The 25,976-nt window shown below is 37.0% G+C and overlaps 1 protein-coding gene across 1 annotated transcript in view; it reads left to right on the forward strand.

The window, feature by feature from the left end:
• Positions 1–1,361: 1,361 nt before the first annotated feature.
• The window catches only part of LOC150107728 (uncharacterized), an 80,332-nt gene continuing 55,717 nt past the window's right edge, over positions 1,362–25,976 (forward strand). Inside the window, exons 1-3 of the mRNA XM_090392177.1 lie at positions 1,362–1,961; positions 2,037–3,703; positions 8,450–9,213. Coding sequence (XP_090248303.1) covers positions 1,362–1,961; positions 2,037–3,703; positions 8,450–9,213 — 3,031 coding nt within the window. The remainder of the gene's footprint in view (positions 1,962–2,036; positions 3,704–8,449; positions 9,214–25,976) is intronic.

Raw genomic sequence — 25,976 nt, forward strand, 5'->3', positions numbered from 1 at the left:
CTGTGATATTCTTTCCATCCAGCAACCGATCCCATTCCACTGAACTCACTATACTCCTCAGTTGGTCATAATTTCCTGCTTTGTGGTTCAGCATGCAAACTTTTCTGAATGGAACATTCATAAACTTAGTCACTTCCCAAGTGAGTACCACATGATCACTGTCACGAACTGGAGGCAAAATAGTTACGTCTTTAACTGAAACGGCCGCTGACACTATAATCAAATCTAGCACTCTTTGACCTCGAGTTCTTTCTGTCACATGCTGCTTGAGGAAGTTGTCCAGCAACAGCTCAATAAATGCATTTTCATTCTTCTCATATGATTCTACTGCAACCCAATCAATATTTGGATAATTAAGGTCTCTCTTCGGGCTCATCTTTTCTCTTTGGTGATGCATTTCTTCATCACTAGCAACTGGTCCACCAGGTCAGCAACAACACCCCACTATGACCTTGTTAGATTCCACCTCACACCAGATGGCTTCAAACGCACTGCCACATGAAATACTGTTAGTAGTATATTCTCTGTGTTAGGTCTCATACCAATTTCCAGACTCCTGATACCAAACGCATTCAGGTGTAGGCCTCCCTCTTATACAAACAAATCTTCCCTCAAACTGACTCCACACATCCAAAAACTCGTATCCATTCCTTCTACACAGCCCACGCATCGAATCGTTTGCCATCATAGACTTCTTAATTCATTTTTATCATATCGAGATATAATATATAATATAACATAATACTGATAATTTTCACTTTCTCACTCTTCACTTTTTCCAATCTCGAATATGTGCATGATCTCGAAGTTACTCCACCTTCTGCATTTCAAAAAAATTAAATCAGAGAAAATTATAAACATTATAAAAATTTACGCTGCTTTACAACTTCTTTCTTATTTATAAAAAAATATATAATTTTTATATTACTGTATAGATTAACTTTTAATTACATATAATTATTTTGAAATATAAATGAAATAATATTTAAATCAATTATAATATTAGACTTACTATAAAATTTATTATAATAAATAAAATTATTTTGTTTAATACTCTTTATTATTTTATATTTGATGTTTGTACAATAATCATGGTACAAATCAACATGAAATCATTCCTTGTGCCATCACCATCCTTTATTTTACTATTAGATCAATTAAAAGAACTTTAGTTGAGATCATTTATATTATATTAATATTTAAATAATATGAAATACTTTCTTCAATTCCAGATCAAGTTTTCACCGAAATTTCCAATATCTGCTCCGGCCATTCCCAGATGTGTTTTCATGTGTTTGATGAACTCTTAGATATGATGAGTAAGCTCCGTTTATGAGATCGACGAATGCCTGGGACAAGCCATGTACGGCACCAAACGTATTGTTGTCGTCGATGTGTATAATGATGCGGACGTCGCACCCAAAGGGGTATCCAAGAGAATCAAACGTCTATCGAATGGATCCGCCTCTTCCGAGGAAGCCGAAGATGAACATTCCAACCATTTGGAGGATCTATCGTCTTTACCGAGTTTAGTGAAGCCTCCCAAGAATCACGAGGACTTTGTCACCGTGGTTAAAGTGGATAACCATTACCCATCTGAAACGCTGGCTACGGACAATCCTTTCGTGACGGTGTTACAAGTGAATGACTCCTTCCACGATGAAGAGACGGAGGAAGTTACCGTATATCGGCTTCCGGGAGAAAGACTCGGGATGGCTTTGAAATTTGAGGGGGGTATGGGAAACTCAGACAACGTATCTCGAGTGTTCATCCAGTCGATCAACCCAGACAGTCCCGCTGCAAGAGCTCAATGTTCCATTTCTCCTCTCAGGGAAGGCGATGAGATCTTGAAGATTGATGGCACTCAAGTGTCTTCAATGACGCGAATCGATTGCGTGTCGTTACTCAGAGACTCTCCTGTATGTATTAAAATAGTGGTGCGTCACCAGGCCATGAACTCCATACCCGATACAAATGGACACGATTTTGGTTATTACGACGGCACTATCGATGCAATCAGAAGACCTACGTTGAACAGGAAAAAGAAAGGTCCACCCCCACCGATTCCTCTGCGGAAGTCGTCCCTAACTCGAGATTGTGACGGCGATATCATGCTCAGTGTCAAGGAAAGCATTCAAAGAATCGAAGCCAGAAATAGTGAAAGATCTGTGAAGAGACCCGTTCATCCTCCTCCACTTCCTCCACGAAGACCTAAATCTCAATTGCTCGAAGAACAGGAAGAAAACCAAAAACCATCTTTTCCCAGTGGATCTGTCAGTGTCCGATTGCCTGGATGGGAAGAACTGATGTTAAGAAGGGCAGGAAGATTGGATGATCTGGTAGATGATGAGGAGATGCCCATGAAACCAGATGTGTATACAGATTTAATTGCTGAGGAGGACAAACAGGTCATTGAGTCAGAGTCTGATGATACCGGGAGCTCAGTGTCGACTGTTATCGAGCGATTTTCTAGGACCAGCACAGCAAACTCGAGTTTCTCTGAGAATTCTCACGTGTCTCAGGACAAAGATTCCTCCACTTTTGACTTAGAACAGGTTCTGAGTCCCTTTGAGCAACTCGAAAGAGAACTGGACGAGGACAATCCAGAAGTTGGGTCACTCTCTAAAGGAGAGCAACCTGAATCTTCCACCAATGAACTGAGCGAAGATGAAGTGTCGCAGATTGAAGATCAGGAAGCAGAAATGGAAAATCCTCCAAATGACGAAAAACAACCAATATTTGAAATTCCATCAACTCCAAATTCAGAAGCCATCACTATCGAGCCGCCAGTGTCATTTCAGGATAGGTCAGATGCTGAAAAGAGACTGGACGAGCTCATTTCCTTAGGGGAACAACCCATTGTTAAATCCAGGATATCCGATGAGGATGTTGTTACCATGACAGTGAATTCATGCAACAACCAAAAGGATGATGTCGGTAATGACCAAAGAGAAATTGATCTGCAAGTCACCGAAGAAAGTATATTTCCAGATGATCACTCAATATACGACACGGATCCTTTTGATGATGTAACTGACGAATCATCTACCGAATTTTGTTCTTCTTCTGAATTGGATTCCTACTCGTCAATCCACAATGAGAACCAACTTGTTAATGAAGAAACTGTTGAGGTTGGGAAAGAACATCTCAAGCCTCCAGTTCCAGTAAAGAAAAAGCTTTCGCAACCACCACCGGTTCCTCCACGAAGATCCAAATTATCTCCACCATCACGAAGAGGAGATGATAATATTTCTTCATCTTCTTCTTCTTCTTCTTCGTCCTCTTCCACGTTTAGTCCTCTGTCTAAAATCCCCAGGCCAATATTTCAAAAATCGCCTCCTTCAACCACAAGGGGGCGCTCATTCACCACTAAATCTTCTACTTCAACAACTTCGAGTAGAACGATAGAAAGTAGAAGTGCAGGCAGGAAAATCACTAAAATCGAAGCTGTACGCAGAGTGGAGGTCATGGAGAACTCCACTTCCGTAACGAGAGTTACTAGACAGAAAGATGGAACTCTACTCGAAGAGAAATTCACCACCTCTCAGTCATTTGGAGAAGATTTCCGGTCCTTAAAAGCAGAGACAGATAGGATGGTTAGAGAAAAATCGACAACTTTGACTTCGGCCAGCATCAGTGCTTCAGCTTCTATCAATCACGTGGATCGGATGGAGAACAGTGAAGTAAAAACTAGCGAAAACTGGTAAGTTAATAAAGGAAGCGAAACCTTTCAATCAATTCAATATATTTATTTATTTAAAACTCACATTTCCATTATTTTAAAAATTTCAGGTTTTAATTTTGACTGTTTAGTTTAAATAAAAAAAAAAAATAGTACATCACAGGAAATCTCCCTGAGTGACTCAAAATATACTCTCATCGATCGAATATACCAGAGCAACAATTCCTTATGAATTTTGTATTTCGTATATATACTGTATTTCAAGTAGTCCTTATAAGGAATGGCTTGAAGGGGCGAAGCAAGAATGCTTTTCATCTTCCCCCGTTATCTGTAGAGGACAGTGTAGGGATAAGGTGTTATTGAGCTATATAAAGCTCTGATCATGGCAGGAGGGTAACAGCAATAGCCGAGCCTGAGTTAGAACTTCATCGGCTACAGCATTGCTATCCATTACCCTCCAAGGGTATTGTATTGAATGAATCAATCACCGCATCTCACGGTCGTGTCCTTATAGTCCTTATAAGGACTGGCTTAAAGGGGCGAAGCAAGAATGCTTTTCATCTTCCCCGTTATCTGTAGAGGACAGTGTAGGGATAAGGTGTTATTAAGCTATTAAAGCTCTGATCATGACAGGAGGGTAACAGCAATAGCCGAGCCTCAGCTAGACTTCATTGGCTACAGCATTACCTTCCATTACCCTCCAAGGATATTAATTACCAACCTCACGGTCGTGTTGAAAATAGATAGCCTGTTAACGATTTTGTATGTAGGTTTATTTTAGGTGTTTTGCAAAAAATTCTTTTATAAATGAGCTCTTACAAAATTAACTAAGTTTCAATCATATTTCAAAATAAAATAAAAGTAAACAATTTTATCTTAACATTAATAGTTTTAATACGCATGCATATTACATTGCGCGTAGGTTTTTTTTCTTTTCTTTTAATATCCCTTCATTTCGTTATTGTAAGTTTCGTGTCCTTGAACTTAATATTAAAATTCCATGGAGGATGTAAGGTAAAATAAGTGATTTTTCAAGTGCTGGTAGGTTAACCGGAAACTGTTTTATGAGTGGACAAACACAATAATTAGCGCTAAACACGTGCGATTAATAATCCTACTCACTTTATAGTCGCAGATGGTTGGAGAAATCCTAAATAAACAATTGAAAAGGATTACTGTAGCTACTTCTGTGATCTTCGATCAACCAGCTGCGGGTTCAAATTCAGCTATGGACATGAATGTTTGTGATTGTCTTTAGATGGAAGATGAATTTAATAGTCCGGTTGAGACCCCGCCTAGCTTAATGGAGACCTGATGTGACATAAAAAAAGATCCATGTTTGTTCTCTAGAGCAAGGTGTCTAGACTTCGTAAAAATGCCAAAAAATATATAAAATTAATAACTAAAATCCTTGGTTCGCTACGGTACAAATGTACTATAGGTTTACGACTACATCTTTCGTGTGTGGGACCAACATAAAAATAATCTGTTATAAAGGTGTATCCTTCCCTTCCTTAATTTTAATATAATTTTACACGGAACAAATGTCCCTTAAAACGATAATTTAGAAAATACAGCATCAGAAATAATACTTCTGTTTCCTGTGGAATAACTTTCATGATAATTTACAGAATAAATCTTTTAAAAGTTTTAACTCTTTGAAACTAGACTGTTTAAATTCACAATAACACAAACCAACCAACCTTAGAACGTACAGGATTTCAGGTGCACGTTCTATGACACCAGTTAGGATAAGGCACACTAGATGGCGCTAGCTGTCTGTCATACTATCGCCACCCATAAGCCTACCTTTCGTCAGCAGAAATGAACTCAACGACTAGTGGTGACGAAATGTGGAGAGGATTGCCAACTGATTTCCAAAAGTAGATGTGACTCTTTGGGCAATAAAAGGCGTTAGAGAAGTTTGGTATTTCAAATAAAAACTGTGTCGAATGGACCGTTGCAGGGCCACAGATTCTATTTATATCAACAGAAAACTTGCAATTCCTTGTTATTCGTTTTCGAAATAACAAGTAAACAACAACACTGTTCTGTTATTTAGCTGTTTTAATGAGAGTGAGAGAGAGAGAGAGAGAGAGAGTTGTAACTAGTATCCTAATGTTGAACTACTTTTATTTTTTTTTAAATATATTTATTATTTTTCTAAAATCTATTTATTAATGTTAACTTCCCGTTTTTTAACTATTTTAAAAATAAGACATTTATAAGACTCGTGTATTTTATTTTGTTGAAAGAGAAATGAGACATGTGACATCATTCATACTATATTATATCATTTTTGATTAAGGAATATTTTATATCTTTCATAAAATAAAATTGTAAGTTATATTAAAATAATAATTTAATTTTATATAACTTAAATTTTTAGCAACTTTTTCTTCAATTTTAAAACAGTTTCAAATACCTCTAAAAACAAAGCAAACGTAATGCTATTACGTTTGCTTTGCTATTGTTTTATAGCAGCAAATGTCTAGAGATACGTAAGGTAAAGAAGGTAGGTAGGCAAATGTCTGGAGATAGGTAAGGTAAAGAAGGTAGGTAGGCAAATGTCTGGAGATAGGTAAGGTAAAGAAGGTAGGTAGGCAAATGTCTGGAGATAGGTAAGGTAAAGAAGGTAGGTAGGCAAATGTCTGGAGATAGGTAAGGTAAAGAAGGTAGGTAGGCAAATGTCTGGAGATAGGTAAGGTAAAGAAGGTAGGTAGGCAAATGTCTGGAGATAGGTAAGGTAAAGAAGGTAGGTAGGCAAATGTCTGGAGATAGGTAAGGTAACGTATTCTACTTGGCCAACCTAAGTTGGCCAAGTGGAATACGTCTCCACTCTCGAACTTATGGGCCTGTATTCAACTGGTATGAATACTTTTCTTTGAGAAACTCCACCATGTTCATTAGAGGCTTTAACAATACCATATGGTGTCATTTATGACATAATTCAATCATCAATTCAGTACCTTCGCGCGATAACAGTAACAAATCCAAATCACATCATCATGATCATCATCATTCCAATCAAAGATTTAGGCCTAGCATGGTCTGTTCCGGCCTTAGAAGTCATCGTTGAATCGTTTAAGAGGACGTCCTGGTTTTCTTTTTCCTAATGGTTTGTACTTTAAGGCTTGTTTTGGTAATCTTTCTGTTTTCATTCTTTCAACGTGTTCCATCCATTTATGTTTATATTTTTTAATTTTTTCTATTACTGATTCCTGGTTTAATTCTTTAATGATTTCTTCGTTTCTTTTGTGATCAAATAGAGTATACCTTGCAGTTTTTCTCATAAACTTCATTTCTACTGTTATTAATCTTTGTTTGTCTTTTTGTTTTATTGTCCAGATTTCACTTCCATACAATAGGACTGACAGGGGCACATGCTGGTCTTGAAATTCACGCTTGCTCTTGTTATCATTCAGGGAGTGAGAGATGTGATTGAAGTCTGATTAGCGGAATAATGAATTACTGACCATTTAAGTCCTCGCGGTTAGCCTAGTGGCTTTGCGCTTCGCAACCATATGCCTGGGGAATGAGTGTCCTGGGTTCGATTCCCGTCGACGACGTGAGGAGCTTAAGAATCTGCCATAGCCAAGTTAGCCGGTCTTGGGCGGACAGCAGGTTTTTTTTCCCCCAGTTTATCTGGGGGGTTTTCGTTCCCGCAAGCAGGCAAACCGGCTCCGTGAACACACAGATCTACAGTCATAAATACTTAATCCCCCCCATGAGGGGATTCAACTCGCCCCAATAAGGACGGGGAGAAAAGGGAGGAAACTCCATATGAATAAATAAATAAATAAACTGGCCATTTAAAACTATATATTTAGAAATTTATGTACATTTAATCATACAAATGCAACATTTATTTTACAAATGATATTTTATCTTTTTTCAATTTAGCTACTTGAATACAAATTCTACCCTACGGTTCTTCTTTATGAACTGGTCATTAACGTCGTCATAAAAAGTTGGTTGTAACTTAATTTTCCCAAGCAACACGCACACTTGTAAAGGCTGGTTGAAGCTCACTGGCTAGAGCTACGTTGACTGCGTATGGCCTGTGTTTAAGCAACAGAGTGAGACGACGTGAAATGGCTATGCGCGCGCATGAAATCACAGTGCTGAAGCGAGGACCTGGATGCTTCCACAACCGAGCAAGCGGAGGTAGCTTTGATTAGACGAGCAAGCATCGGCCTTCGATACACAACGCAAAGCTCAATTATTGCCGAGCAAGCTTAAGACGTCTTCTGTCTATAAAAACAAAAGCCTAAATGGAATGCTTATAAATGCGTGCATTTATTAACAAATAAATATTACTTCTTTCTCAATTAATAAGCTTGCACAACAAACATGGAGAATTCGCCACTGAAGACTGGTAGGACTATCCAAATCACTCCTGTAACAAATCCAAATCACTACAATATAGTTTAGATATTACTTGAGAAAAAAAAACAAGAAAAACTGCAGAATCCCCCCCCACACACACACACCTTGAAGGAAAATTTTACGTGAACATAATATGAGAAGAATTTTATTCTTACTTATCTCTTACTTACTTAGGGAGTATATTGGTACAGTATATTTCCTGTATTAATGAATCTATTCTGAAATTTAAACCATCTTTGTGATCGTTTATCTCAAAGCATGTTTATTGTTCATTACTGCTTATTTTTGTATTGGTTCTGTTTAATTATTATTTTTTTCTCCCTTTAGTTTATTTTAGGGTTATCAGTTTGAGTGCAAACATATGATTGTCTTTTGCAGTGATGCAGAAACTGAATCCCTGGGAGGGGACATCGTTCAAGAACCAGCTGGAGAAACGTCTGCAGACGACAAATTAGAAAGCAGACAAGCAGACGTCGGTGATGTGACCGGTGACCCCCGTGATGCACTCATCGTTGCGTCTGTGAAGCCAATCACTGTTATCGACAAGGAATGTTTATCTGTAGCGTTACAAGAGGGCGCCACCGTCTCCGTTGAAGATGCCGAGGAACAAATCGAATTTGTTGATTCTGTTGTAAACAATCACAATAATGATAACGAAAATAAACTTATCAGCGAAGATAAGTCCTTCGCTGACGCCTTAACGCCTGAGAATGTCCTTGAGAAGTCCCCCTTTACGGGAATTTTTCAAGACGCAAATGCTCTGCAGGAAGAAGATAGCAAAGACGAAGGCGATAACGAAACATGTTTACATCCAGACTTAACTGAGGAATCGCCCCTCCTCCCTTCAAACCGCATTCACGCGCTCATTCAGTCTCCCACGAGTCAAGAAGAAGCACCTTCGTTAGAAGTCTCTGAACCGACACGATTAAACTCTTCCGAGGAAGATCTTCAGCCTGAAGATGTTACATCACTTATTGACTTAGTTCTGGAGGAAGCTATGGCGCCATCTACCGACGACAAAACGAATGACGAGGTATTATTAGATGATATTAACAGTTACAGAAACGTGCAATCCACCGAACAGAATTCAGTTACCGATAGCCAGTCTCACACAACAGATCGGAAATCAGAAGATAATCGTGGTAAGTCATCCTGAATTACATAAAATTTTAAAATTATATTTAAAAGCTATTACTGTATTTAGGATATTATCATATCCTATTATTTTCCTATTATTATATCCTATTATTATCCTATCCTATTATGATCCTATTATTATATCCTGTTATTATCCTATTATCATATCCTGTTATTATCCTCTTATAATATCCTATTATCATATCTTATTGTTAGCCGATTATCATACCCTATTATTATCCTATTATCATACCCTATTATTATCCTATTATCATATCCTATTATTACTCTATCCTATTATGACCCTATTATCATATCCTATTATTATATCCTGTTATTATCCTATTATCATATCCTATTATTACTCTATCCTATTATGACCCTATTATCATATCCTATTATTATATCCTATTATTGTATCCTGTTATTATCCTATTATAATATCCTATTATCATATCTCATTGTTAGCCGATTATCATATCCTATTATTACCCTATCCTATTATGACCCTATTATCATATCCTATTATTATATCCTGTTATTATCCTATTATCATATCTCATTGTTAGCCGATTATCATACCCTATTATTATCCTATCATCATATCCTATTATTATCCTATCATCATATCCTATTATTATTCTGTCAGCGCGGTTAGCCTAGTGACTGTGCGCTTCGCAATCATATGCCTGGGGAAGGAGTGTCCTAGGTTCGATTCCCGTCGGAGACGTGAGGAGCTCAAGGATCTTCCTCAGCCATAGCCAAGTTAGCCGGTCTTGGGCGTGGACAGTAGGGTTTTTCCCCCAGTGTATCCTGGGGTTTTTCATCCCGCAAACAGGCAAACCGAACCCGTGAACATACAGGATACAGCCATAGGACATGAAGACAGAAGAGGAGATGGGCGCCATCTGTCTTAATTCATCGCCCAGTAGACATTCATGGCTCAGCCATGAGTGACCCAACGGTCCATTAAGGGCTATGGGAGAGGATAGGATTATTATCCTATTATCATATCCTATTATTATTATATGTAGATGAAAAACTATCGTATCACTTATATTATTATATTTAGATGATAATTTGTACAATAGCAAATACATTGTTCAGTTAATATTTGCAATATTGTTTTTATTTTTCTTCCTATTACATCATTATTATTGTGAGTTTACTTTGACAGTAAACGTATTAGAACTGTCTTACGAGTATAATCTTTAGAGCAAAGTAAAATTAAATTACTTTGAATGCTGGCAATTAAGGATATGCAGTGACTTGCGATACATAAATATATGAATACATACATAAGCCATAAATGGTTGTAATTTCAATTATTGCGTAGTAATGACGTCACAATACACGAATGGTATTATTATTATTATTATTATTATTATTTTTATTATTAAGACGTCGATGCCTGTCTTTGATTATTATTGAAGTGTGTGTATGATTGTCTTTGATTAATATGATAGGACCTCGATTAACGATACCCCGTTTGACGCTGTTTCTTTACAGCCCTCTTTTTGCAAAAAAAAAAAACACTTGATAAGACGGTAATTCCCCGAACTCAACTCGTTGCCTTCAAGTGATAACACTAGATAACGATACATAATTCCCCGATTTCTCTGACTTCAAGAGATAATACTGAATGTACCGACTCCTTTGCTCATTCGAAGCGGTTAGCATGGAAGTACACGCTTTCAGCTATTAAATATTGTTTGCATTATTTAAAAATATTTTTTATTCCTTTTGGAGAACGTTGAGAAAATTGCAAGTGGTTAGAAGCAGGTGAAGGTCAAGTTGATATAAGTGCTTCCTTAAACTGACATTTATAGTAAACAGAGGCTGGTTTGAGAGATTTAAAACGAGTATTAACCCACATTGCATGCTGATCAATGAAGCAATGGTAAGTTCAGATACAAAGGCAGCTTTGTATATAAGTTTACATGCAATAATATTGTTGAATAAAAAGTCGATATTATTTTACTCATGTTTGTGCTTTCACAACTTCCCTATTTACGTAAGATTAAAAACCACCTCGTTTAGCACTGTTTCGTTTAACGCTCTCAACGAGGGTCTTACTGTATATGGAAATGTATATGATTCATCGAAACTTTTATGATTATCGATCGAAAGTTATGATTTTCACTAGTTGTTTCGTATTTTTTTTTAAATTTTAGCAAAAAATATTACGTCATGTCTGACACCGTTTTGCACTTTTGACTCCTTTTCGTAAAGAGTGTTGAATTGCATTCGAATAGAATATTTTCTATTCAGTCTTCGAAATCTGCAAATAGAACATAACAAAATGATGAATAGATGTTATACAAATTCTCTATCTCTTAATATTTGAACTTTTTCAACAAAACTCGTGTCTCCTCTTTATTCCTAAATGGCAACCAGAGGGAATAGGCTTATCTTGGTATTTAGAATTAGAGGAAAAAGGATTCTGCGCATCAGAAATTTAAAAAAAAAATGTAAGAGCTATTCACGAATATTTAGAAATGATTTTAGTCACCGTGTGAAATATTTCATGGTTCGGATGACTCTTCCTCGTATAAATTGCTCTGCTATAGATTCAAAAATATTGTTTCAATGGTCAGTCTGAAATAAAAGAAGTGTGGAGCGCACATTTTCTTCTAAAATTACATTGGGAAAAAGAAAAGATAAATGGATTTCCTGCATCGGATGATTTGAAGGCTATAAAATTTAACAAACTGTTTCCACCTTAGGAGCAAACCAAAAGAGGACATTTTGAAGAATAAACGTGAGTGGGGGGATGACTGCGTATATGAGGGAACGGAAAAGATCAGTGGGGAATTAGAGAGAGAGAGAGGGGGGGGAGATTGATATAGAAGATGATAGAAAAGAAGAAACATAGATAAATTATTTGGAGACAGAGAGAGAGAGAGAGATGCGACTTGGTGGTGACAAGAAAGATTTTATGTATTCAATTTGGTTGTTGTAATTACAACTATTTAGATATACAACTGAACTGGGAAGGAAGGCCACGTCTAGAAGTCAGGGAACAAGTTGCGAAAGCTGCAAGAATATCAGGATGCTTGAACGAAAGAATATGGAAAAATGAACATCTTACAGTAGAGACAAAAACCAGAATTTATAAAGCAGTAATGAGGGACATAATGCAGAAACAAGACCAGACACTAGAAAAACAAGACAAACGTCAGACGCAGGTGAAATGAATATATTAAGAAAAATAATAAATAAAACTAGACTAGATAAAATAAAAAATACAGATATAAGAAAAAGTGAAGATAGAATAATAAAACAAGTCTATAGTTGGAAACCGAAGAATAAGTGAAGATTAGGAAGACCTAGAAAAAGACTGAAAGATACTATTAAAGAAGATAAAGTCTTGGTTCGCAACAGATATCACATCTAATGCGTGAAGAAGAAGAATTTGGATCTCATAAACGACTTCTTTTCTTACAATATTTCATGCTTTTAAGTGAATATCGATGGTTTTTTTTTTTTTTTTTCCAAATAGCAATTCGGTTTCCTGATGACAGTGAAATTCAATTAATATCCCCAAGTTCCTTACTGTGTGAACCGGTTATTGCATTCTTTACACTCTGCTTTTAAATTAGCCACCACAACACGACCAAGTTGTAAACGTCATGCGTGTGCATTGAGGGAGATGAAAAACACCACTTCCTACTCTAACTTAAAAGAAAGTTTGCTTTTACAGTAGCAGGTTAAAGGTCGCAACGGAGGATGTTTTCAATTGTCACACATTTATTCCTCACCTGATGATGCAAAACGTGAAATATGAATCCGATTTTCCCCTCAATCCAAAGGTTTCAAACATTATTTTTCATGCTATGAAGACAACAAGATAAAAGATGGATTCACAGACTTTCTGTAGTCATTGCATAATATATTCTCTCTCTTTCATTCTCTCCTAATTTTGACTCGTATCTGTTGCTGCGAGGAAGTCCAGTCGAGGTTGGGTTTCTTGGCCAGCGAAACGCACTTAACGGCTTCGATATTCTTCGTCGGCTGGTGAAGATGAGCTTTTAGATGTTTTAAGAGCAGTCGGACCTCGTGGAGTGAGTGACAAGACGCAATCGATGAGTGTAGCTGACACCTGACATGCCTGCGAGCATCGGTCTTGGGGCGATATTTTCCCCAGCGAGTGTCGCACACTCGAGTGTTGCGTAAGGTTGTGTGTAACGCGCGAGATAAAGGCAGTAGCAGAGGGTGGCCATATAATCATAAATCTTCCGCTGCTTTAAGTCAATGTTTGCTGCTCTGCCAAAAGGTCTTCCTGCTTAAAAGTCAAAAGCGAGACGTTGCACAGCATCGGTGAACTTCTCTCTTCTTTCTCTCATTTCTTCTTGATTTTATCGCGTATCTTTATGCAAATCTTGGTATTACACCCCCAGCTCACCATTGCCTTCCCACTCTCTTTTTTCTTCTCTTGTTCTGTCTGTCCATTCTCGTTATCATTCTATCTTCCTCCGAATCTCCCATTCTGTCTCTCTTTCTCTCCGTTTCTTTCAATCTTGTCACTCCTTCTCTCTTTCTGTGTCTATGCTTTCTTTTTATCCTCCCATAGTCTCTTTAAATTTGTTCTTTCTGTCTATTCTCTCTCTCTATCTTTTTTTAGATAGATAGATAGAGAGAGAATTTTTTTATTTTAGATTCTTTCTTTTTTTTTCTCTCTCTCTCTCTCTCTTTGTTTAAATTCTTTCTCTGTCTGTCTATCTTTTCTCTTTCTTTCTCTTTGTTTTTAGATTCTTTCTTTCTGTCTATTCTTTCTCTCTTTCTGTGTCTTATTTTCTTCTTCTTCTCTCTCTTTCTCCATATTCTCTCTTTCTGTCTGTTCTCTCTCTCTTTGTTTTTAGATTTTTTCTTTCTGTCTGTTCTCTCTCGATCTTCTTCTTCTTCTTCTTTCTCTCTCTCTTTGTTGATTATTTCTTTCTGTCTGTCTATTCTCTCTCTCTCTCTTTTTCTGTCTGTTTTTTTTCTTATTCTTCCCCCTCTCTCTTTGTTTAGATTCTTTCTTCAAGCTTCTACTACTACTCTCTCTCTGTTTGCTCACTGTGCCTCCTCCTCCTGCCACTGTCTTTCCTCATTCTCTCCTGTTCCTTATTCTTTGCTCTTTTCTTTCTTTCTATTCATAACAGCCTTGGCTTTTTAAACCATGGCTTGGCTGACATTATTGTTTTATTTGTTAAGAATGTAAATTTCTCTAAATTCAAGCACTATCATAGCAAAGTAACAATGATGCTAACTAATTGTTAAAAACATTGTCAGTAAAATTCCCTCCTAAATTGAGGCTAACTTTTTAATGGAAAATTTTCACAGAAGTAAAACGTTCCATTATGAGGAAGAGATCTCGAAGTTTCTCATGCATACTCGAGAATTAGCGTAACTATGGTTATTGCATAACTAGGAAAAAATCGTGTCAACGCTTTTCCATTATAACATCATGGGATTCCTACTTAGTTGATTTTCTCAAATTTCAATAGTATATATATATATATATAATATTAAGGCAAATGAAATTATTTTAATTAAAATTTCAGAAAAATATTAATTTTGAAATACAAATATATCAAATATTACGAATCAGCTTCTACACTAATAATTATTTTATATACATATTATATATCTTGACTTTTGCAAGTATGTTTACTTTTATCTGAATTGTGATAAATATTGACTACTAATACAATACGTGTTTTTTAGACTACCCTTGGTTGAATTTTAACGTTTTTCGCGAAACTCACGTTGTACTGGAGTCAACACAATTTGAAACCTACTGTCTGCCCTCTGCATGAAACATGCACGAGGTCTGATGGCCGCGCAGGCTCCACCCGCTTGAAGATCAGTGGTGGATGAACGGTACTATAGGGAGGTAGGTTTCCGCACTGTGGCCAAGTGACTTCTTAACACTCCTTTACCCTGTTTTTAGGGCATTCTAAACTATAATATAATATATTGTTGCTGGTAGACACCTGTGTGTGTCTACGGGATTTGCCAGTGGACCCACAAAAGTCCACGGGATTGTCTGTAATTTGCTCGGGACGCCTGAGTGATATTTATTCTTTCTCTATCTGTGTCTTTACACATTTTTCACATAATACTGTCATGGCAAAACCTCTGAATGAGGCCATATTTGAGGAGGTATATAAGGAATTCCCCAGACTGGGAAAGCTGCTGAGTGACAACTAGCCAGGGAAAATTAAGCTTTTTGATACATTCCCCCCTCAGCAGTCATAGAAGACAAAATGGATGACATAGGTGACGAATTTATTACACAGACGTAATCATACTTTGTACATTCCCCCAAATCTAGAAGATGCTACATCCCAAGACAGCATCTGTCAGACCTTGGAAAAACACATTTAGAATTCCAAACGGTCAAAAAGAAGAGAAAAATCTCCATCACCACAGAAGAACCCAACAGAGATGGAATCAGTCAATGTACCTAAAGAAAAGGTACCACCAGTCATCTTAAGGGATAAAGAAAAATAGATTCCTGTCACATCAGCCATCAGGAAACATGACATCACATTCTCATGGGCCAAAAACTCCGATGAAGGAGTTAAAATTCAACATACCACAGTCATGAACAATAGAAAAATGACTAGGTTCATGGACAATGCAAATCTCCCATACCACACCTTATCTTTACCCAGCGAAAAGAACCTGAAGGTGGTTCTTCGTGGGGTTGCCGAATATATCACCCCTGAAGATGTGATCACCGACCTCTCCAGACAGGGCCTGTCCCCAGGTAAAGTGAGCATGATGCTCAGGTCAGATAAAAGACCAATGCCTTTGGTGCTGGTAGAAATCAGCAATACACAAAAGCAAATCTATGAACTGACAGTTGTATGCGTACTCAAAATATCAACTGAACCGCTCAGGAAGAAAGCATCAACAAGACAGTGTCATAGGTGCCAAAGGTTCAGGCACGCCCAAAAATTATGTAAGGCAGCCTACAGGTGCTTGAAGTGTGGCGAGGGACACCAGACCAACACGTGCACCAAGCTACGATCTACTCCTGCCTGCTGTGCTAACTGCGGAGGACCTCACTCCGCTAACTGCAAGGGATGCCTTTTCAATCCAAAAAATCGAGGGTCAACAGGAGTCAATCTTGCTCTTCCTCGCAACGATGCCATAAACAACTAAGTAGGTCTCCCCCAGTCCAAAACACCCCACCTTCAACCACACAGGAAGGAACACGATCCATGACCAAAACATATATCGAGGCAGCACGAACTAAGATTCCTACATCTCTCGAGCAAGCAAGCTCCAACCTAACATCGGTTTGGCGCAAGAGGCACAGCCATACATATCAAGAGTTACCTAAATCATAATACAATACCCAACCCTCAAATCGTAAACCTGGAGGTGAATACCAGCAAAGCTGGCAGTCTCAAGATCTATGTTGCTTATAATCCTCCGAGCATTCCTCTGCTGACAACAGATCTGGACTTCATACTTGGTCCAAATGACTCCATAATAACAGCAGGAGACCTCAATTCAAAACACACTGCTTTGTACATCTTCAATTAACACAAAAGGCTATTCAACTGCGCAATGCTCAACTCTGCTGAAGTGGAAACAGTTAATGAATTATCTTCCGACCACACTCCCATAGTGCTTAATCTAGGTTCATCAGATCAGTTCTCTCTCCCGCACAGATTCATTCCATGGGACAAGTTAGCCGAGGTTCTTCCGGATTATATTGGTCCGGTGCCCAACATCCGTAAAAAGGAACAGATAGACTCAGCAGTAAATAACTTAACCATCCAAATTCAGAAAGCAATAGAATCAGTCAAGCAAACCACTGTCTTCCACCCAACCAACCGTATCCCAGAGGAAATCATGGACCTAATTAGAGCAAAAAAACAGAGCCAGAAAGAGAGTCATTAATACAAGAGCCCCACAAGACAAAACAGTACTGAACAACCTAAACGGACAAGTTCGTGAAGCTCTTCAAAAACACAGAAACCATCAATGGGAAACCAAATTGGCTAACATCAATGCTGAAGATCACTCCGTCTGGAAATTCTTAAGAGCCATCCACACCAAAAAGCAACACATACCCCTATACAAACCAAGAAAGGGATTGTTCATACAGATAAAGGGAAAGCTGAAGCACTAATAGATAACCTTGAATCACAGTGCAATCCATCTTATGCAAATCTAAATATTAACCTTATATACAAGATTCACCGTCATGTTAGGATAACTTTACGACAGCATATTGATAATTCAGCACATATCACTCCCACTACTCCGGCAGAAATAATAAATATCATAACTCATCTAAACAGTAAAAAGGTTCCAGGCCCAGATGGCATAACCAACCGAATAATAAAACTACTGCCATTTTTAGATACCAGCATTTTCCCACCTTGGAAGACAGCCACCATCATGCCATTCAAGAAGCCAGAAAAAAACCTCACCTCCCCGAAAGCTACAGACCCGCCAGCCTCGGAAAGGTGACCGAGAAAGTGATCCTCACAAGGCTTCAAGCAGAAACAGACAAATTAGGAATTTTGTCCAACGAGCAGTTTGGCTTCCGCAAGGCCCATAGCACAGTTCAACAAGTACACCGACTAGTGGAGATCATCACAAAAGGCTATAATTAGAAACTTCATTGATGCTGAGAAGGCGTTTGACTAAGTATAGCATCAAGGCCTTCTTTACAAACTCATAAAATTTAACTTGCCAATTAAGTTAACAAAAATAATTCACTCATACCTGAAAGACAGATGTATGCAGGTCAGGGTCAGCGAAACGGTTTCGTCCAGACGCAGGGTCTTGGCAGGCGTATCTCAGGGCTCTCTTCTGGCCCCCCTCTCCTGTTCTCAATCTACGTAGCAGACATCCCTCTGAACCCGAGAACAACATTCACTGCATTATATGCAGATGATACTGCATTAATGGCAAGATCTCTGAGCCCAAGACTGGCAACTAGAAGACTTCAAAGCAGTATACATATACTAGAAAAGTGGCTAGCAGACTGGAGGATCCAAGTAAACCCCCAAAAGAGCCCAGTCATACTGTTTTCTAGAAAGAAAATCCATAGTATGGAGGACATTCATCTTTTGCGAGTTAAGATTCCATGACAGACTGAAATTAAATATCTTGGAGTGATTCTTGATTAAAAAAAAAAAAAAACTCATATTCAGCAATCATATAAGACACATTGCCTCTAAGACATCCAAAGTAATAGCATAGCACTAGTTGTGATCAACAGAAAAAGCAAACTGGATATACAAACAAAGTTAATTATTTACAAGATGGTAATAAGACCGGTCATCACTTACGCATCCCCCGCATGGAGCCACACCGCGAACACAAATATTCAAAAACTACAGCGATTACAGAGCAAGTGCCTGAGAATGATTCTGGATGCCCCTTGGTTTATTAGAAACTCCCAGATCCATAAAGAAGTCAACATTCCTTACATCTCCTCCCTTCTCCTAGATCTAGCTGAGAAGTTCTTTACCAAGACAAGCAACCACCCAAACCCGTTGATCAAGGAAGCTTCGGAATATAATGAAGCTGAAAGCTGCAAATATAAAAGGCCCAAGTCAATCTTACGTCCAGCTGAACCCAGCTAATTCCACTGCCCTCACTGGGCAAGCTTATAGCTCATAAACACCCCATTCAAAGTTCTTCCTTTACAGACAAAGGGGAATATGAAAAGCAATTTTGTTTCACCCAACTCACCAGAAACGTTATTCGTCGTTTACTTTATCTTGTTAACTTTGGTCAGTTAATGGTGTAACGACATGTACAAAAATGTATGGACATATCCTCCGAATAAATGCAACTATCGGAAACAGCAAAAGGCATGGAGATCAACGGACCGGATGACTTGAGGGCGAGACAGTTTTCTTCACGCACACACACAGCTAAAGATGTGTCACAAAACGAAGATCTTATCGGCAACATCTCACATGATGAGTCCAAGGAGAGAATACGAACAGTCCCATTTCCGTATTATCCCTTCCGGCGCTCATTATATTTGCTATCAAAGGATAACGGAAAAACAATACCTTAGTCGGGTATTTTTAGCAGCTCCGCTTAGTTCAGTGTGTCGATAGAATCTTTTTTTTTTTTTTTTCTCACTGGTTTTAGCACACGTTTACTAAAGCCACCTATCTGCTCACCTGCAAAGAATTGTAACAAGCAAGTCCCATGGACCGTTGACTCTTGTAAATACAACAGAATGTACTACTGAAAACGGAAGGCATTGTTGATACAACAAAACACTGATAGACATCCACAAGAATGAAATCTTCACGCATTTACAGTTACGTTATAGCAGACGATGACCGCCATTTGAATATAAAAGTGCCAACATGTTTAGATGCTGCTGATAGAATCAGTGTCTGGTTGAGTTGCATAAAACCAACTGGCCCAAGATGAATTTATATTACGCAAATATCGCATACAAAAGGGGAAAAGAGAAGAAAGAATTAGACGATCTTAAATAAAATAAAAAAAAATAAGTGAAATGAAAATTTCATCCCACGTAATGAATGTGACAATTTATTTATTTTTTTCCATATTTAGTGAGAAGTCGCACGATTTCAATTTTTTGTAGCTGATTTATAGTTATGTCAAACGTTACCCATACTCGAGGGTGACAAAAACAGCCCTCGGTATATCATTAGCACACGCTGACTCATTCTCATCTTATGCTGCAACCAATCATTAAGGGATGATTTGTCATCCCGAGGAAATACCCCATTGAATGAAAGAGGAATACACCTACTGCCACAATAAGAATGTATTTATTCCACACTGCCATACAATGGCATTGTTCAGTTTCTATGACAACCGCTGACATGCCATGTTTTCGTTAGATTAAAGTCTTTTTTTGATTTTGCTTTCTAAGCTCTGGACTTCAACTTTGTTTTCGACGTAATAAAGCAAATAAACAGAAAAAAAATCTAATACATATCTAAGGATATGGCAAGCAACTTCTTTTGTTGAATATTATCAAGAGAGAGAGAGAGAGAGAGAGAGGAAAATACAGAAAACGAAGGTTATTTTTATTATTAAGAACGAAATCTTTGGTAGAATTTTTCTCATCTGGTCTTCGAGTCGAGAATAACTGCATGTGTTCAAAGGCTGGTTTGTCTGTTCACATGCAACCGAAAACCTCCAGGAATGAAAGGAGAAATCTTGCAAGGGAGAGAGAGAGAGAGAGAAGAAAAAAAGTATAAAACTTCGTATCACCGAACAAGCTGAGAAATGTTTTATTTCCCAATTTAATTTTTTTTTTCAAGTTAAAATATAAAAATGTTCAAATTAATATTTAAAATTCAAATTTAAAGAAATAAAATGCAATGCGTAGTTGTGTTCATAAGGTTGCATTTTTTTATTTCTGAACTGCATTACAAAAATATATTTTTTATTTAAAAGTGAGTGTTAATTTATCTTAATTTTTAATCAGAGTATAATTTTTTGTTGCATTATATTTTAAATATAAAGTTTACTTTAAAAAATAACAATATAACTGTATTTTACTTCTTTTTTTATAACGACACCATCTTTTTTCTTTTATAATAATATTATAAAAATAGCGTTGTTCAATGTTTATTACGAAGTTTATTGCCAACTTTCTCTTGTTTTTTATTATTATTCCTTAATCTTAACATGTAAAGTAATTTTATAGTTCGTAAATGTAAAGTAATCTTCCATTTTAAAAAGTATATTTTTGAAAGTTTAATAATGTGTATTTATGATATTTATGATGTTTAACTTATAATGTTTAATTTCCGTTATATAGTTCGTAAAGATCTTTATCTTATAGATTATGAAGGAAGCTCATTTCTGTGTAGAGAAGGCATTGTAAAATTTCTCGTTTTTACCAAATATTTTGAACATGCCCAATTTTTAAAACACCCTCTTATATTTGATAGTGTTTTAGATTACGAAGTGCCATCTGGTGAGTTCCTTGGGAAACAACTAATATTAATTGAAGCTTCAAATAACTTCGTTAGAAAAATCTTTCTTGTAGATTCCCTTGCCTAAATGTATCTAAATATTAAAGAAAATGGGATTCGCTATGAATAAATAAAGATAGAAAGATGTGCGGGGGAGTTGAGATCAATGGCTGAGACTCGTGTGACCTCTTCTAATGTGGTCACTAACACGACGAGAATGCGTCTCGTCCTCCACCCCTACACAAGGAAATGAGAAGGCATTGGCCGGTCATCTTATTCCACCTTATCAAGAACCACCCAGGTGAAGTAATTTATTTCCTGAACGCTGCGCCATCCGCTCCCGTAAGAAGAAGCAAAAGGAGGTGCGTTGCTTTGGCTATCTGACACGATGGTCAGAGCCCTTCACCCGTGAACCCAACTCCTTCCCAGTATACGCGTGTGTATGCACATGCTCAGAGAACGCAAGCCAGTAATAAGAAAAAGCATCTGATTGTGTGCACTGGATAGTAAAAGTATTAGGTGATTCATAATATATATATATATATATATATATATATATATATTCGAATGGCGAACTTGATTTCAATCAAGTTCGCCATTCGGAACTTGATTGAATTCAAATTCGATTTCAATCGAATTTGAATTCAAGGATACTTTCAAGTGTTTTACAAACTGCGCATGCGTGGCCAGTGGAATGACGTCGACATGAATGAATTTTCATTCATGTTGATTGTAATTAGCCAGACTTCTTTTTTTTTTTTTTTCTTTTATAGAAATAGCATATTTTCTTGTTTTTTGTATTCGTATTTCACGAAATAAGACTTCAAAATATAAAAAAATGGAGAAAGAATCTTTTACTGAATTTGAATATTGTGCATTTTACAAGAGAATGGTGGTTTATCCCTTTCAGTCATTTCCGATCTTAGGTGACTTTGTTGGCATTGCCCACAAAATGTTCTTGGTGAGATTTTTACAGGATAGTTCACCACTGCTTCCCCTCCCCCCTCACCAATTTTATTCGGGATCGGGACCGGCATATGGCTGGGACGTATTCATGACTGTAATCCATGTGTTCACGGGGCCGGTTTACCTGTTCTGGGGGACGAAAAACCCCAGTTTCCGGGTGAAAAAAACCGTATCTTGGTACCCGCTAACTCATCTTTAGTCGAAAGAGACCAAATAAAGGTTACTCACGTCACTGGCGGGAATCGAACCCAGGTCTTTTCCACCGAATGGCTTCGTCTATTATCCTTTTAAGATAATTTAATAATATTGTATTAATCCAACATGTATCGTGTGATATACTGCCAAGAAATTTAAATGATTATCTGCAGCAAACAACGAAAAAGTTTCTAATTGAGGTAAGAAAAGAGGGTTTATTTAAACCCTCTTTTCTTACCTCAATGGAGACAAAATTGGAATACAAAACCAACCAAGTAAAAGTGAGAACTGAAAGATGGAAAAATAAGGCATTGCATGGAAAATACCTTCACAGCATAGAGGACAGCGCTGACAGCAACTTGACCTGGCAATGGTTGAGAAATGGAGCACTAAAGATGGAAGCAGAATCGGTAATTTTTACAGCACAAGAACAAGCCATTAAAACCAACGTTATGAAGGCAAAAAATTCAAGAAGACAGTAAATGTAGATTGTGTAAAGAAAAGGAAGAAATGTTAGACCACATTATAAGTGGATGCAGCAAAATCGCACAAATTGAGTACCGTAAAAGGCATGATAACGTAGCTAAGATAATCCACTGGCATTTATGTAAAAAGTATGGGTTTGAAGTATCTGAAGACTATTGGAAGCAGAAAGTTCACCAGAAAGTGGTTGAGAATGAAAAAGCTAAAATACTCTGGGATTTCAAAATCCAGACTGACAAAAGCTTGGAATGTAATACACTCGATATCACAGTGGTTGAAAAAAGTGAAAACAAAGGTGTTACGTTTATCGAAATATCAGTACCAGGAGATAGTCGGATTGACAACAAAGAAAATGAAAAAATTACAAAATATCGCGATTTGCAAATCGAAGTTGAACGAATCTGGCAAAAGAAAACGAAAGTTGTTCCCATAATAATAGGTGCTTTAGGCGCCATCCCTAAAACATTGAAAAAACATCCAGAAGCACTCGAGTTAGATGGAGTAAAAATTGGGCAGCTGTAAAAGACCGCTTTGTTCGGCACAGCTTTCATTTTCAGAAAGTATTTCCACGAATTAGTGGCTCGAATCAGTGGAATATAACCAGCATTTTCTTAAGACTGAGGAAGCAAATCAAGCTTTGATGAATATTATATAGTCTTATATTAGTAATTCATCGTAATGGATAAATTACTGTTGACATATTTACAATGGCTGTTTTTCATATATATATATATATACACATGTATTTTTCAATATCATAGGTTACATATTAAGTTATTACTATATTGTTAACATAACTGAAGGGAGAAGTTACTATTTACATATATACAAGTATATATACATTTTTGACAGTATATCATATGATAAATGTTGGATTAATACAATATTATTAACTTATCTTAGAAGGATAAGTTCCTATTGATAGATACAATGTCTGCTTCCCTATATATATATATATATATATATATATATAGGGAAGCAGACATTGTATCTATCATTGTATTTATATATATACACTGTTTGCTTCCATATATACAAGTAGATATACATTTCTTGCCAGTATATCACACGATACATGTTGGATTAATCGATTAATACAATATTATTAAATTATCTTAAAAGGATAAGTTCCTATTGATATATACAATGTCTGCTCTCCTATATACATACAAATATACAATTTCTGTACACTTATATGTAAACATAGACATTATATTTTTAGTTTTCAGCTTTCTATTTCGTAATTATTGTTGCCTTTCAGAGTGATGTGTATGGGCTCTTTTTTTTTTTTTTTCATGTTTTTTCTTTACGGTGGGTCTTTGATTTCGATGATTTGCATGTTTTCTTCAAAATCCTCTGAGATAAGACCTATCTGCCGCCATTGGTGTTTTGTTATCTTCTTTCTGTTTATTGTGTCTGTGATGATTTCATTTAGTTGTTTGTTGAGTTTTTTTTTTTTTTTTAGTGTATCTGGAGACCTGTTGATCTTCCATAAATTTTATCACATCTGTATGTCCAGATGGAATACGTGGTTGTTATGATTATAATTGCTTCGGTGTTTGTTATGTTTCCTTCCTTTAACCAGAACTGTGTGTGTTCTGTGAAAGGTTCTGTCTATACTGACTGAGCTACGGAGTCAAGAAAGAACATTTCATGGATAATCTTTCCCTACTATTGGCGAGATTTCTGCTGAAGTAACCCGCGACTGATTGAACACATTAAAAAAAAAAAAAAAAAAAGGGTAAAATTAATATTATTTCGAAGATGTAAATTTTTTTTATTAATAAATGCTTAATTTAATAACACAAGTACACTGTGAAAAACGTCGCATTCATTTTTTTCCCTTATTATTAAGATCAGTGGGAAAATTAAAATGTTGGTCTTCCCTTTGTGCCCATGACCGTCTACGCCCTGTCACTGACACCAATAACCTGTTGTTTGCCTGTGACAGGTGGGATCACCTTCGCATTCCTCATGTAGCGCGTCATCCAGATTTCTGATCATCCAACGTAAACTTCGCTTTTCGTTGACACATTCCTCAATGCTACGCATCCTCCTGTAGATCCTAATGGAGGTCTTTTTTGAGCCAACTAAGTTCAGAGCTTTCGCAGCCAAAGGAAAAAACAGCGTTTATGCAGAAAGGAATGAAAGAAAAAGAAAATTCATCTTGTCAATTTTTTTTCTAGATTGAAAGAAAGAATTAGAGAGATGCAGAGACAAATTAAAAGAAAATGATCCTAACTTGGAAAGACAAAAATAAAGAAAAACTGAGTATTATAAACAGATAGCCAGAGCGTTGGAAACTAAAGAAAGAGAGAACGATAGAAAAGAGAAAGTGAGTAGTACAAAGTAGAGAGAGAGAGAGAGAGAGAGAGAGAGAGAGATAGGCAAATCACAGATGATGTAAAAATGAACTAAAGAAACATAGGTTGAGATAATGAGAGAAAGAGAGAGAGAGAGAGAGAGAATGAAATAGAGATATCGAAAAAATTAATAGATTAACAGAAGAAAAAGTAATCTTAATCTTTCTCTTACTTCTTTCGGTAGTATAGTTTAGTTAGAATTATGGCCCAAGCAATGAAGCATACGAGGCCTGTTTTGAGGTAAGAAAAATCCAACTTTCCCCTGCATGAGACTGACTAACCCATCCTTTCAAAGCTCTTAACAAAATTCCCTGTGTCATAGATGGGCTTCAAACTCAAGTTGCTATGAGAGAAAGAGCAAAACAAGGATAGATATATTGGCTGTAATATAAATACAGGAGAGACAGAATACCGAGTTAGATAAATAGAGAGAAGGAACAGAGAGCAAAAATAGTAGAAAGAGAAAGGAATAGAGAAATTAAGATAAAGAAAGGAAGGACCGACATTGTTGTTGCTATGTTCCATGGAGTTGTTTTTGACTCTTGGTGATTCTATGAACATACATTCTCCATTCAGATTGTCCCTGGCCATATCTTTCAGAATTTCCAGGCGCATTCCAGTTGCTTCTTTAACTCCATCCACCCATCTAATTCTTGGTCTTCCTCTTCTCCTGCTTCCATCAACTTTAGCAAGCATCATCATCTTCTCCAGACTCTCATTTGCTCGCATAATATGTCCAAACTATGACAATTTTTGCTTGATGGTCATAGCTACTACAAGGGAGCAATCTGAATTTATTCTGTCTATCACTGATTTATTGGT

The sequence above is a fragment of the Typopeltis vanoorti genome, chromosome 4 (genome assembly GCF_054136105.1).
Source record: "Typopeltis vanoorti isolate ZY-2024b chromosome 4, IOZ_Tvanoo_1.0, whole genome shotgun sequence".
Classification (NCBI taxonomy): Eukaryota; Metazoa; Arthropoda; class Arachnida; order Uropygi; family Thelyphonidae; genus Typopeltis; species Typopeltis vanoorti.